Raw genomic sequence first — 16887 nt, 5'->3', positions numbered from 1 at the left:
AAAATAATAAAATCAATGCAGAGTAAACTAACATAATTTTATTATTAATGTTCAAATTTTTGCCTTGAAAAATTAATTAGAGCAAAATTATATTAAAAAAAATGAATAAAAAAACTACTTAACTTCCCAAAAATAGCCTCTGGTGGTATAATGAAATATTTACAATTTAAAATGTTTTGCCAAATAATATTGTATTACTCCACCAGGTAGTACTCCAATCTACTGTCAACAGATTTAAATAAAAATTGTTTTTTGTATTGTATTTTTATGGTATTGTGTCCAAGCCAGATTATCTGTACTGGTCTACGTAATAATTATATTACATGGTCATTTAATGCTTTGGAATGTTTAGAATTGTATTTTATTATGGCATCACTTTAGGATCTTTCTGATGATTGCATAAGTGAATATATTAGAAATGAATGTGTAGTGATAATTTATTATTAAGGTTATTATTAAATTGAATTGTACTGACTAGAGTGACAGATTTGTACGGAAAGTAGATGATAATTTTGTTCCATGGTGTTTTCCAATTGATAAATTTGAATCGTATACATGGCGTGTCCTACCAAGAGTTGTTAGGACAAACCTAAGGGACTGAATCCAGACAACAAAATAAAAAGTTCATATGGACAAATGCTCAATCCCACTTAATTTTTTCTCTGTTCACCATTTTGTGTTTTTAAAATAGAAATTTATACCTTAAGAATGTATATTTAAATGAATATTTAAACATTATAACTTAATGAGATATTTAAATATCATATAACTTAATGAATATTTAAATATTAAAAGCTCAATAAATATTAGTTTTTTTAGATAAAATTTTAAATCTTTTATTATGAAAAAAATGATACCTCAATAAATTAGACTGTCTGATAATTTTGTGCCTATTTAAGTCTTTTTTATCCACACATACTCCACATAAGTGAAAATGTGATTACACTCATTAAAAAGTAAAGAATGATTCACAAGTCATCAGCAAAAAGTTATTTGATCAAAATTCTTGATCAGTACAATTGAAGGCCTACTCTACTTGAATTTTATATAGATGCACTTGTAAATCCTTATATGAAGAATAATTTAAAAATTGGAATTTAACAAGCCAAGTGAAGCTGAACGACAACGAGCAGGGCATTTGGGGCTTTGTAACAAATGCAGTTCTTATTAGCATCTATGTTTTTAGGTACATACACATTCCTTTGTTTACAAAGAGGTTTCTTGTTCATTCTGAACCATTTCTTTAAAATTCTACATCCAAACTGACGTACCACATTATTCTGATGGATATTAAATTGGTTGATTTCATTCATAAAACTATTACAAATTTTGTAAAATATTTTAATTGCAGATGAACACTGTTCATCCATCCAACATTACATCACAAGTAAACACTATAGAAAGAAGAATATATTTTGTGCGACAGTTACTGGAAATAAATTATGCTTATAATCATCTATTTCAATGGTTCATCTATTATACTGTAATATATTTGTGAAAATCATACAGAAGTATGATTGTATATAAATAAAATAATTTGCCTTTTTTCTAAAATGCAATCGACATCCAGCCAAGTGAGCTTAATCTTAAAAAAATAAAAATGACCTCCTCAAAAGAAAGCAAACAAAAACGGACAGAGACTCTGAACTCTGCAGAAACCATAATCTCAAAATCCACTTATTTCAAGAGGAAACCTCAAAACCTGGAAATACCCTGACTCCACTAAAGGAGAATAGCAACTAGACTATGTCTACATGGACAAACACAAACACCACCACAAGGAGATCTACAATCTAAGAATCCTCCAAGGAGTAGACACAGGCTCAGATCACTATCTAGTTAAAATTAAAGAAAGCAACAAAACCAAGCCCCTAAAAGAGAAATGGACCCTACCCAACTAATCAAGAATGAAAATTATCAAAATGCAATTGAAAAAAAAATGCAACTTAAACTTAAACTTTGAGTTTATGTGATAAACTCAAAGATCTAGTCAACAATCTTATACAAATCGCTGAAGAATTAGCCACAATAAAATCCTGTAAAAAACATCAAACATTGGAGAAAAGACATAAAGCATGGCAATTTCACCAATCCCAAAAATTAGCAACATCCTTCCAAAATCTAGTAAAACAAAGAAAAGAAACCACCTGAACCTTAGAGAAAATAAAAAGATAACACTATAAAGACACACTGAAGTTAATAGAGGAATTGAATAAAACAGTTGAGAGGCTACTTCAAACCTTTAAAATTCAGCTCCAAAAATACAAACCCCCAACCCTACTAATAAAAAATGAAAATGGTAAACTAGTCCTTAACAATAAAGATAATGCTGAAATCCTAACTAAATATTTCAACAAACTTCTAAATTGTGAAGAACTGACAACTCCTAACCTAAACCTCAAAATAAAACACCACCAGAAAACATACCTTTCCACAATAAAAGAAGTCTCCTAAGCACTGGGTGAGATGAAGAATTTCAAAGCAGCATGAGATCAGACTTTTGTAGAGATCTGAAAACATGCAGGAAGATCAGCAAAAATTGCCCTTCATCAACAGCTTGTCAACATCTGGATCAAAGAACTACCAAAACACTGGACGACAACCCTCATCCATCTGCTACATAAAAAAAACCCCTAACGAAAAAAAAGGGGATAAAAAAGACCCTAACAATTACAGGAGAATCTCTCTCCTAGACAAACACATAAAATTCTTTCAAGAATCATCCTCAACAGGATCAGTTCACAGCTCAAGAAATAACAGAATACCAGGGAAGTTTCAGAAAAGAGATCACAGAAGATAAAAAGATCTTTGATCTGTGATCAAAAAAACACAAAAAATATAAAATTAAACAAGAAAATCAAGAACAAAAACACCTGCTTCATACTAACATGAGAAAAGGCAGAAAGATCGAAACATAAGAAAAAGTACTGAGAGGACCGCAAGTCCCATCAAAGAGACTTGGATAGTGGACTGACTAATGTGGTCATAAAGATAATAATGTTAATATAAATCTATATAATAATGATGAAGTAAATTTTTTACATAAAATCATATGCAAATTTTTTTCATAACTAAAATAAAAACATTTTTGCACTCTTAATAAAATTAGACTTTTTAAAGTTATAATCGCAAGATTCACTGTAAAATGTCAGATTTTAAAATTAAAAATAAAGTATTAAATGAGAAGTCAATTTAATTTTTTCTAAAATTTAAGTTGCATTTCATAGGAAGCCTGGCATGGGATGCTCATAATTTTTGAGAATGGCAACATCATGAGTATAACATCTAACAAACATTTCAGGAGTAAACTAGTATGTGTACCTTCTGCTGGTGCTGAATTCATTACAGACTAAGGTTTAACAGAATCTGTATCAAAAGCGTAGAGTGCTTATCATTTATCTGTTTTGCATATCCTTCTTGGTATCTAGTGTTTAATTTAGATATACATCTGCCTTACAGAGTAATTGCTTGTGTAAACAATCCAACAGCAACGAAGTAAGAGGAGGACAATCAGGTCTCTGGCTGCCCATATGTCACTGCAGGCGGTTGTCACATTTGTGAGCTTGCCTGGCAAAGTAATAGGTAGATAAGATTAGCTTATTTTATTTACTTAGGGAAGCACTGGCATAGAGCGCTCATCATTTAACTGTTTTGCATATCCTTCTTGGTATCTAGTGTTTGATTTAGATATACATCCGCCTTACAGAGGGCCTTGTAAAGCGATTGAGTTTTTGCTCTACAAGGTACGGACGATAACTGCTAGTGAAGTACCCTGTAACAAGCAACGGTTTGCCCAGACAGGGTTATCCTCTTTTCAGAACAGGGACTGTAATCAGTGTTTTCGTAATTGCTTGTGCTTGTGTAAATAATCCAACAGCAATGAAGTAACAGGAGGACAATCAGGCCTCTGGCTGCCTATATCTCACTGCAGGCAGTCGTCACATTTGTGGGCTTGCTTGGTAAAGTCATAGATAGATAAATTTAGCTTATTTTATTGGTGGTTTTTATTCAAAAGTGAAAAGCAGTGTCATTCTGTTTTTACGAAGAGATAAATTTTAATCTGTTAGGTGTAGGGTAAACATACAAAGACATTACCACATTATGTCAATTTTTCCCACCAAAAAAAATAAACAAATTCTAGCTATACGTACTTTTTAAGAAGAGTGCTGCTCTTAACAACAGTGTTAAACTCCACTGAAAAGGAATCTTTTAGACAAGTCTGAAAAGCTTATGAAGAAATGTTCCCGACTGTTTTGCAAGTTGAATTTAAATTTAATAATTTTAATATTTTCATGTTTTTCATCGAATTCAATAAGTTAACTTTAGTAATAATGTTATCAGTGAATAAAGCTTGAAGAAAAAATTCAATATTTATCCAAGTAATAAATAATGAATACTAATACAAGATTAAATAAATACTTTTTAAAAGAATACTTCATTATTTTTAAGAAAAATATACATTTAATAATAAATAAAACCTTGTCTATCACATTAAAAATACCTTTTTAACAACTATAATGCAATGCATAGACATGCTTTCAATAAATTTGGCAGTTGCCAGCTAAATATCACATCTGTGTCAGCTGATCTGAGAGGGATAAGGAAAAAATGATAAAGAGTAACAGTGTGTTATTCAATGCAACATGTATTTCTTTCATTTGATTACATAGGTCAACATAAAAAAGTTTTGTTCTATTGTTAATTTTACGGTATTTTTCAATTAACATAAAATAAAATGAACTGATAGTTAATAAAAGGAAAGAGTTTGTTGTGCTGTCTTGATTTTCTCAGAGAAAGTAGTAAAGACATCACATCATTTTGAGATATTCAACTTACTATTTTCTCTAGATATCATAAACAGATAAACCTCAATGACTTATATCAATTTAACAGTCATGTATGTTTAATTATTTCTTATATAAGAGAGTTGGTTTCCTTCCCTCATTCAGTCTGTGCCGCTTTATATTTGTTAAAGTTATCCAAATCATATGTAAAAGCAGATAATCTCAGAAGCAATAATAAACCAAAAGAGAAATACTATTTGGAATACAGAAAAACTAATGATATGCAGAAAAACTGTAATTATATAATAACTGCTTTGTCAGACTTTCACTATACCTTAAAAATCCAGAGATAAATAAAATATTATTAAGATAATGAATTGTATTTTTTTAATTAAGATAATTAATCACACTTTTAAAGTATAAATTTCTTATTTCTTAAAATTAAAGATACTATTTTTTTTTTGTTTTATAATTTATATTATACAATATAAATTACATTAAACCTTAACTTAATAAACTTTTATTACCATTAAAAAAATACTGTAATACAACTAAATTAATTTGTGTACATAAATATAACAAATCTGCATTTATAATATGAATACAATATCAATTTTTATGATATGACAATCTTAAAAGTATATTAATATATTTTTTAATCATACCATAATGTAATTATAAATAAATAGTATTAAAATAAATAATACCACCCACTAAAAATTCAATCATTTTTATATATTTTTTACAAACTTCAAAACTGAAAAAACTATTTATAATATTGTGCTGTTCCTCATTTGAAGGTCGAGCTGCTTGGTATTGTAATATTTTTATGAGTTTCTGCGCAACTATAATCTTTGCTGCATATCAGTAAAAAAAGCTGCCATCTAAAATGCTTTTGGTGACTGACGTTCACTAATAAAACTGCTTTAATTTACTTACTGCTTTTACAACCTGAAAATAAAAGAATACATATCAAATTACAAAAAAAAAAAAAAAAATACTTTGTATTTTTTATAAGTAATTTCATCACTCCAATGTTATTTACAAAGATTAACTGAATCACTTTTTTTCATTCTTAATATTTTTGTTACAAACAGTGCTTGTTTCTTTGGGACTACAGGTTTTAATCACCTTTTAGAATATGATAGTTTCATTAAAAAAATCTTTTTACACATTTGAAATTATTAACAAATCCAACCATCTTTGGCTATGTTTAGTTCTCTGGTGTGATTTTGTTGTTTATTTACCTTCAGAGTTCATTTTGGTGTGTTTCAGATGCAGTTTAGCATATTTAGTGAATAATTTATAAAATGTTAAATGTTTATATGAAGCGAGACAGTATTCTGCATGAAAATGGGTAGAAAATGACTTAAATCATTTATAACCATAAAAATTTCACTAAAGTTGTTAATGCACCATAGAATTATTATGTTCTGATACTTTTACTAGGCAAGATAGTGGAATTTTTTTATTCTAATCTAAATAAAGAACAATTTGTAAATAATCAAATCAGAACTGGTGACTCAAACATTTGTATCATTTGATGAAATCACATAAAATGTCAGTTTTGTTTTGTAACAATATTAAAGAAATACCACAGAATGTTTAAGGGGAATATTATTATTAATGTTAAATATAATGTAGCCTTATTAAAATTCAGAACTTTATCTTTAATTAAATTTTTTTAAACATCCTGCATGACTAAAGTTATGCTTGTCAATTTCTAGGTGAAAATACAGACATGAATAGACATCAAACCCTCTGCACAAACGCAGCTACCTTTTTTGCCTTTCCAGCTAATCTAACTATATCTGTGCATTTCCCTTCACAGTATTTAAATACATTTTTTTAAAAAATAATCAAATTTTTTCTTCCAAATGTATTACTTCATTCTCACTACATTAGAGTTGACTATTTACCATTACTTGGTTAAAAAGTGAATTTTCCAATATGTAGTGCTTGCTGATAAGAATGTATTTTTTTATGATCAGATGTTTATGTTTGAAAAAATGTGTTTTTGACAATTTCAAATATATAGTCTTTGAATTATATAAGTAAACCATTTATATAATTTTCTTATAATGTTTTAATAATAACCCAACCAAATAATATAAAAATGAAATAATTAGTTTTTTAATACGAAAAGAAAAAGTTTAGTAATCACTAATACATAGTCTTCATGAAGTCATACAACCCAAAGTGGGTGTAGATCCTGTACTTGTAAAATTGTTGTTTTAAGATTTATGAGGTAGATGTTTTACTGAGACTGCACTAGACACAAGGTCAAAACAGACAAGATTACATGACTCTTTTCACATCTGTCATGAAGCCACTCCATCTGTCAGTAGTTTCACAGCAAAATAGTTTGTGCTATTTAATGCATTTATCCTTATGCAGTACCCCACAATCCCTATGTATATTTATTATGGAACATTTTTAATTACACAGTCTTATTCTAAATGCAATTGCTTTCATGGCTAATTTTCCAGACAGAGCAATAGAAAATAAATCAACTGTTTTTCTTCAGCATCTAGATTTTGTGAAACAAAATTTAGCTGATCTTAAACATAGTGGTCAACTGCGGTTGAACACTAAAGCAAAACTAAAATGTTTATAACACACCAGGAGTCTAGTAAACAAACTTATAAGTACAGGATTGACATCCATTTTGAATTGTATGCCTTTATGAAGACTACATTAGTTAGTTTAAAAATAAACCATTTTTAATTATAAATAAACATGGATTACAGATGTTTTACTGAAACTGCACTAGACAAAATCAAAGCAGACAGAATAGATGACTTTCTTCATGTGCCAATCAAATTCAAATAGTGCAAGAACTTGGAGATTTTAACAATAACTTCAGTTCTGTATATTGTTCAAACATTTCATTTGAAGTAATATGTATGTTTTGAATAATGTTTTTTATCCAGATGAAGGGTGGTTTTATTATTTCTGGATACATTAACAGCCAAACTAGAGTATGGGTTTCTGTGAATCCTCACATTCAACAAGAAAGTCCATAGCAATCTCAAAAAGTTGATCTGTGTTGTGTGATTCCATTAGGAAGAACAGTCAACTTATTTTTTTCACAGAATCATTCCTGCAAAACGTTATTCAGAAATTATAAATTTTATAACCTTTCTTCAATCTGAAAAGGAAAACTGTCAATTACTGCTACATGTCTCACTGGTGAATTGGCTATGGAATTTATACAAATTTTTTGATGACCCTGTAATTTCCTATGGATTAACATGGCCTCCATCACAATCCCTGGATTCTCACATCCAGATTTTTATTTATAAGGCCATTTAAGAACAACTCATACACTTTGGTTAAGTTGAAATAAAATATCGGAAACAGCATTTCTAACATCAAAGCAATAACAATAAGGAAGACTGTACTGAAGATGAAGCTAGTTGACAGTAGCATATGTAAAATTTAATTACTCTTCAAAAAATACATAAAGTCTGATTTACATGTGGGTTGTGCGACTTAATACTTTAAATGATCTTTCTATACATTTGTGATGTCTTCAGCAGAAATCTTGAGCTAATAAAAGTTTCTATTTAAATCACATTTAAAAAAAATGTTCCCAATAGTTACAATCAACACCAGTTAAAGAAGAAAAAAAAATTAAACTTATTCTTAATACATTTTATAACCTAATCTATCAGTTATTCGTCCAAAAATTTTATTTTTGAGCATTAAAGATGTATTTTTAAATGCAACTTAAAATCTAGATTTCTATTGGACACATCACAAGAATCAGATGATGTGCTTATATGCACTAATAAATAGCAGCAATTTAAATTAAATGCTTTTATATACTACAGTTAATAAATATTCTGTAATACTAAACATACATGCTATAAAAGCAAAACTATGTATTTTTTACCAAATTCAATTTCTTATAACGTTAAAAATTTATCAAAATTATACTTCAATTGCATTAAATCAAATCATTTATTGAAATGTTAACTTTGTACCAATAAAGAAATTTTAAAAATATATCAGAGGATTTTTTTGCATTATGAGATTAAGTCTCTTTTTTGAAGTTATACTTCTTTTGGCGTGTAAGAAGAAACTGATCAGAGTGTATTTTCAGCTAGTAATGGAAGTTGAGCGTGCTGATGTAACACCACAAAGATTTGTGCAGACCAAAGTAGATCAGTTTACACACACATGTGTGTAGTGTCTAATTCAGTCAGTCACTCAATGCAATTAAGTGATTGGCACGTGTTGTAAACACAACAGATACTGAGTCGTAATAAATATATATTTATATACATGGATTTCTGAAGACGGATATTTTAAACTGTGACAATATTGTTGTTCATACTCATAAAACTTTATTAATACTGCAGTATATATATTTTTTTTGTGAAAATTGTGTATCAAGATTTGAGGTTATATTTATGCAAATATTATTTTTTATGAGTAAAATTATATTTTATAATGACACAAAAAATAGCACACATCAGACAAATTTTTGATTTTGCATAAATAATTTTAAATTTACCAAAATCAACATTTTTGATAAAATACGCTAATAAAATAAAACAATTTGTATCTAATTTTTCATATCATAAGTCGCTGATAACCCTCATGCCTATTCAATTGTCGTCTGAAGAAATAATGGAACAAAACTAATCGAAATATATACAATGAACTTTGTTTAATAAGACAACAAATACTTTAATACTTTTTAAACTGTATAAAAAAAAAATGTATAAAATAAATATTATTCAATTTAAGTATTATTTATTCAAACTTTTATTCATGATATTTAATGTCATTATCGACCATTTTATTCAGTTCAAATTTGTTTGAATGCGTAAAAAGATTCTTTTTATATTCATGCCAAAGAAGTATAACTTCTTACGTGTATACATAAGTACAGACAAACCTTTTTTCCTGTTTAGCCTCAGGAAATCACCATCAGGTATTACTTCAGAGGATGAATGAAGATGATATGTATGAGTGTGCAAGTGAAGTTTAGTCTTTTACAGTCTCAGGTCGACCATTTCTGAAATGTGTGGTTAATTGAAACCTAACCACCAAAGAACACCAATATCCACAATTTAGTATTCAAATCCATATAAAAGTAACTGCCTTTACTAGGATTTGAGCATTGGAACTCTCGACTTCGAACTCAGCTGATTTGCGAAGACACGTTCACCCTGGTTTGGTCTAGTACAAATCGGAGATAAGATTCTACTACAAAACACACAATTAATAATACTTTGATATTTTGACTGACTTCTAATCAAAAAAAATTAACCATTTACTCTTAAGTTTTTATACACACTACTATCAGAATTCACCACTCATTTTAGATTTTTGTATACACTACTATCAGATCTTCATAAATGCCAACTTGCAATTTTTTAATGAAAATTGCAGAAAAAGCACATTTCATCTAAATTTAATAACTGCTTCTGCAATCCTACCAAACTACCTTGTTAATAAGTCATCACAGAAGGTTTAAGAGTTATTACCAGTGGACGGTTACAACAGCTCTTAAACTATTAAATAGAATTTAATTACCTTTAAAGATTATGGTTGCTCTTCATCTGAATCAGCATCTTCTATATCTCCATCACCTGGAACATCTGGCATATGTATATTAGAAAGAAGGTCACGCATTGCATCTAGCAATGATGTAACACTGCGACGTAGATCAACTCCTGCCCATTCAGCACCTTCTTCACCCATAGCTCCTTCACCATCTCTGCCTCCACCACCATCATTACCAGCATTAACTCCTCCACTACAGAAAAAAGGTCGTAAACATACATTTCTAAAGATCATATAATGAACACACTCACAAACATAATTATCAGTTAAATTGTTAACTAATAAGTAGTGTGTGACTATCAATATGACATAATATACTTCAGTCAAATTCATAATCATCTTAAACAATTCAAAGAAACAAATTAGAATAATCTAATACAATCATTTCAATACAGAATAGAACAGAAGAGGAAATTTCTAGTATTGAGAAAGTAAATAATGTCATAGGTAAAATAATTTTTTATTTTAACAATTAAGGTAAAAAAACAATACTCTGAAACAACATAAAGAAAAATATTAAAAGAAAATGATGGTTAGAGAGACTAACTGATAATTTATTATACATCATATAAAAATTAGAATATATTTATTTATATAAACAAAAGTAAATCAAATATAAACGGGGTTTTATTTCTGAAAAATAAAAGGCATATATAATTTATTTTTCTACATAGTTTGCTGCTTTAGAAATACATTTTTCCCAACGAGGAGGAAGATTTCTTATTGCAGCATTGTAGAACGAAGCTGGCTGCATCAGGAGCCAATTGAGCATGAATCCTTCCACAACCTCGTCATCTTCAAATCATTGCCCTCTTAGAACGTCTTTAAGCAATCCAAACAAATGAAAATCGCAGGGCAATAGGTTCGAGCTGTAGGGAGGATGATCAAGTTGAGTCCAGTGCATTTCTAGTTTTGAGGCCGTTACAGCTGCAGTATGGGGCCTGGAATTGTTGTGGAGGAGGATGGCCCCTCGAATCAGGAAGAAATTTTATAATTATGCGTTGGACAGTAAAGGGGTGTTTTTATTAACAGAAGTGCAATTTTAGCAAAAAAAAAAAAAAAAAGAAAAAGCGATTAACATAAAAGGGTAAATCAAATATAAACGGGATTTTTGTTTCTGAGCATCTATGGTTGGTAGGACTGGGTCCGCACTTCTAGTATGCTTGGATGAGGTCATTAGGAGTAGGGAGAGTCGTCCATTCCACACTCCCAACCAATTCGTCAGCAATGCTCACGAAGTCAGAGTGTCAGAGTAACAAGTGCACCTCTCCACTGTGCAACGCATAATTATAAAATTTCTTGCTTGTGAAGTTTAAGCAATGGAAATTTTCTGGAGAATGACTGCACAGTTCAGAGTCCAAACACTACCAAGGACTCATGTTTGCCTGGCATAAAGAGTTCAAGGAAGGACGAGAACAAGTGGAAAATTAGGAACACAATCACCATCCTCAACCAGCATTACAGATGAAAACATTTGTGTGGTTCGAGACATTCTTGAAGAAAATCGACGGGTGACAGTATCCGAAATTGCAGAACAGGTTGGAATACATTATGGAAGCTGTCAAGAGATAATGACAAACGATCTACAGTTTTGTAAAGTGTGTGCCAGATGGGTACCTTGTCTTGTCTTTGACCGCAGATCAGAAGTTGACATGTTTGGAGTTCTGTCAGAGGCTTAAAGCAAGGTTTGTGAAAAAAGATGATGTATTTTTGAGTTGGATTATCACCTGCGATGAAACATGGGTCCACCACTACACTCCCCAGTCAAAACAAGCCAGTATGGAGTGGTGATGGAAAGGGGTGGCAGCCCCAGTGAAAGAAAAGACTCGACTGTCAACTGGCAAGGGTTTTTTGACCGGTGAGGCATTTTGCTCAGTGATTTTTTGCATGAGTGATGCGTAATCAATGCTGCTTATTACTGTGAGTTGTTAAATGAGATGAAGGCTGCATATGGCCGCAAAAGACGAAACCAACTGATTCGAGAGGCCATGCTCCTCCACAACGCCAGGCTCCATACTGCAGCTCTAGCAGTCTCAAAACTAGAAAAAATGCAATGGACTCAACTTGATCATCCTCCCTACAGCTCGAACCTATTGCCCTGCGATTTTCATTTGTTTGGGTCACTTAAAGAAGCTCCAGGAGGGCAACGATTTGAAGATGACAGAGTGTAGAGGGAATTGTCAGCAATTGGCTCCTGACGCAACCAGCTTCATTCTACAATAAAAAGCTTCCTTCTCGCTGGTAACAATGTATTTCTAAAGCAGGAAACTATATAGCGAAATAAATTATATTTGCTTTTTTTTTCAATTAATTTTTTTAAAAAATAAAATTCCGTTTATATTTGATTTACCCTCAATAAATTTCATAAGAAACATCTATCTTTGACTTTTTAACTTTCATCTATAAAAAATTAATTAAAAATCAAATAAAAATTTCGAACTATTTTTGTATGACATTCTATTTTGTATATTTTGCTGAATTACATTTATTTGTGTTTTTCTTTCATTCTAAATTTATTGATCTTTTTAATGTACTAATAAAAAATAGAATGCATTTTTACAAAGAAAATTTATATAAAAAAAAAAATTCAATAAATTACAAATACTCACACTATTTCCTCAGTAGCCACTAAATTTGCACTAAAATTAGGCATCAGTGAACGGAAGAACATAGAAAATGCACTAGAATTATCAAAGACACGTCGGCGTTGAGGACGATTATATAAATTGATAGAATCTGATGGAGGCAGTGGATCAAAGCTTAAAACAGGACTCTGAGATTCCTTTAAAAAAAATACAAACATGACTAACATTTACTTTAACTATTTACATGAATTAAATATAATTTTGTTTTAACTAATTAGCTTCACACATTACAAATACAATCAGATAGCACAAAACTCATGTAACAAAAAATTAAACATTTGTTATTTTTTTTATAGAGTGACATTAATGCGGCATAAAATCTAATTAATGTAATTTTCCTTTTTCCTTAATAGCATACTGCAACTAACAACATTCAACAGTGCTTGACAACTAAAAACAGATGAGAAAAATCCACTCATCTGACTTTTTTCAAACATAATTATAAGATAATTTCCCTTACATAGCTGAAGAGGACAAAACAATACAAATATATATTGGTGTTATGTTAAAAGGATAAACCAGTCAATATTTCCTTTTAAATGATTTTTCACCCTTTAAGACTGTTTTAGAGAAGATGTGCAAAAATGACGAATGTTTAACATAGATTGCTAATGATGTGATTTGTCTCACATCCAGGAAATGTAAACATTCTTTTGTCATATTAAATTTTCCAGCTGTCATGATTTCAAAATGGTAAATATAACATTCACCCTTTTCATATAATTGTTTTTTCTATCCCTGAATATAACAGCACATTTAGTGAATGTTAAAAATTTATCGATTTTAAAGACTCTTATCTACCTTTCTTTTTAATTGAAACTTAAATTATTTTCATTCAATTTTTTTTAAGACAATGTCTTCCTCATTTTAAAAATGAAGAAGACATTGTCTATCCTGATTCGGGAAATCAGTATGCTCAACCAAGAAAAAAAATAGATAAGTCAGTAGAAGAGTATGGCCATAAACATATTTTTACTTTCTTGCAATAGAATTACACTTCATAAGAAAATCATCAAATAAATTTTATCTATATTCTCCAGGGAACATGTAAAATTATTTTATTAAATAATTTGAGATATTATTTTATTAAAAGAACCTATTGCTACTGAATTAAATTTTTTTTTTATTATTTTTTTATTAAACATCACTAATATTGTTGTTTTTAGATGATGGGTATGCATTAGGATAATTGTATTTAGTTAATCAAAAGGTGAATATCCTATTAAAAAAAATTAAAAAACCTGATGCAGCACTTTTGTATACATAAGTAATGGTTTTATACTTAAATATGACTGCAGGAAAGGCTTATAACTTACTTTATATTATGTAACAGCCAGCAAAGATTGTATCATAACAAAGACATAAAATAGAAAGAAAGCATAAAATATACATTTAATAGGCCTCTTTAGGGAAGGAACCATAGATTTTACATTACACTTACAATACAATAGGCAGTTGTAAACATTTCAACAACTGAAAGGACCTTCATATATTTGGCATTTTTCTCAAAATCCTGATTACAATGATCAACCTATCAATAATTACTCAAAACCCTTTATAATAGATATTTTTTTGAGTATATTACCCAAGGAGCTCATAATTTTTCAATTGATTCAGTCTCCCTCTCCAGTCAACTCTTTTGTTCACCCTAATCTTTTTTTTACAAGTGGATTAAGTATCGCATAAGCTAATCCATGATGGGTTAAATAATTAACTCATCTAGGGTGAGTTACCACATTGGGATACATCAGCAATTCTGGAAGGGCTGTAGCTGGTATAGAAGTTAATAGCTGGTTTTTTGCTTAGCCTGATGGGACAGCATTTCTGTTTGAAAACTTGACCAGGGTTAGAAAAATATACAGAATATGTAATGTTTTTCAGATAAAAATAGGCACTTCTTCTTATCTATCCTGGATAGATATGAATCTATTTTTCCAGTCAGATAATTATACTGGTGTTGCAGAAACAGTGACCCATTTTAAACATTATATTTAAGCATGATTATTAATCGCCTGCATTATTCTTAAAAAAAATAGGGACAACAATACCCTCAGAAGACACTCCATACCACACAGTAACTTGCTATGAACTGGATCATTCTTGAAGCTGATAAGGATTGTGAGGTCCCAAGTACCTAAAGCTTTGTTTTTGTTTTCATATGCAGATAAATGAAAATGAGTCTCATCTGACATTATCAAAATTGGGTGTGTTTTGTCATCTCCAGAAGTTGTATACAGAAATCTTCATGTCCCTCTAGATCTCTGGGCAATAATTATTGCACCACTTGCTTCTTGTATAGATGAAACTTATTATCCAGATGCAACATCCATCGCAGCTCTAAAGCGCTTAGTGTTGCAATGTTGTCCATGTGCATGTGGCCTACCAGGTGGTTTCTTGTTTGAAGTAGATAACATTTGACTCACCCCGCAGTCACCCTCCGCGACAGAACTTGTCTCCAGGCCATTTTCAAAATGTTACTGAAATAAATACTGTATTCTTACAGCACTATCAGCACATTTAAATTGCAAATGTGCAATGTCCATTCAACCAGTTGCATACTGACTGCTAAAATCATGTAATATGGCTGATAAAAAATTCTTTGAACTGCACTATACAAAGCCATGAATATCAGCTCTCTAGGAAGCCGTGACCAACAACAGCACAAAATTAAAAATGGGTTATTGTTTCCGCTACACCTTGTATTAAAAAGCTGAATGCTAAGAGTGTTATCAATTAATTACTTTTTCTTTTTTTTGGATGATAAATGCTTTCATGTTATCATCGCCTGGGTCAAAACAATAACAAGAGGCTCCTTCTCAGATATTAAAATATTAGTAAAATAGGTTTCATCGTAGTTTTAACTCTATTTTTTTAAAATAATACTGCTTCTTTTAAATAATAGGTATAAAACTGAAATAGTAAAAGAAATGCAACAACTAGGATTTTATATGTAATGTGAATAACAAAATAATATCACAATTTATGACAGATTAAATATATTATTTCTTCTTAGAAGTAACAATACTTGGTCTAGTATATTCTTGTCACTTACTCGGATGCGCCATACATCCCTTGGCAACTTAAATTTGTGATGTAAAGCTGCATAATAACATATGCAGTCCGTAAGGATGTTGTGCAAAGTCAAGCAGCAGTCGCATCGGATGAACAATGATACACTATCTGCTGGCATCAGGTATCCGTGAATAGCTTTGGTATGTCCTAATTGCAATCGGCAAAAACAAGACCACTTCCTCTCGGCAAATCTTTCTGCAAGAAGAGTCCCCATAGTAACACCGTATCTTTTATATCAGAGTTTATTATTCACTGTAGCGGTCCAGTCACCTTACCACCTTCTTCGAAGTCTATGTTTAATGAAATTAATAAAATCTGTAGTTATTACTCAAGTGGTGAAAGACGGTTGGCTACATGTGTCTTAAGCAGCAGAATCCATATGTTCATTATCCAGGAATCCCACATGTCTGAAATACAAATTCTCTAAAGCTTGGAGAGCACTGTAAGAATAGCTACAGATAAGGTAGTGATGATATTTCGATGTAATGGTATTCAAGGCCATTTTGATGGAGTACAGTTGAGCATTGTAAACACTTGTAATAGCCAGATAGACCAAATACATAAACTCTATTATTTACAACAAAACCGCATCCAATGATGTCATTCTGCTTCGATCCATTTGTGTATACCACTGTGTCTGGGTATGTCTCTGATAGAAAACTGTAAAATGTTTGCTGAAAGATGAGAATTGTTAATTTTTTATATGGTGAGGTCGCAATTAAAATTAATGGAGTTGAGTCTCCGCAGAGCATATGTACAGGGATAGGCTGGGAAAATAAAAGGTGGTCAAAATGTACAAGGTACAT

The 16887-nt window shown here is 30.5% G+C and overlaps 1 protein-coding gene across 1 annotated transcript in view; it reads right to left on the bottom strand.

Annotated features, from left to right (window-relative positions):
• Nucleotides 1-4627: 4627 nt before the first annotated feature.
• The window catches only part of Nulp1 (Nuclear localized protein 1), a 47241-nt gene continuing 34981 nt past the window's right edge, over nucleotides 4628-16887 (bottom strand). Inside the window, exons 10-12 of the mRNA XM_075372534.1 lie at nucleotides 12974-13146; nucleotides 10335-10557; nucleotides 4628-5735 (exon numbers count right to left, since the gene is read on the bottom strand). Of these exons, the coding sequence (XP_075228649.1) occupies nucleotides 10344-10557; nucleotides 12974-13146 (387 nt within the window). The 3' untranslated portion in view covers nucleotides 4628-5735; nucleotides 10335-10343. The remainder of the gene's footprint in view (nucleotides 5736-10334; nucleotides 10558-12973; nucleotides 13147-16887) is intronic.

The sequence above is a fragment of the Lycorma delicatula genome, chromosome 8 (genome assembly GCF_047948215.1).
Source record: "Lycorma delicatula isolate Av1 chromosome 8, ASM4794821v1, whole genome shotgun sequence".
Taxonomy (NCBI): domain Eukaryota; kingdom Metazoa; phylum Arthropoda; class Insecta; order Hemiptera; family Fulgoridae; genus Lycorma; species Lycorma delicatula.
This window is presented reverse-complemented; position numbering and strand designations above follow the sequence as displayed.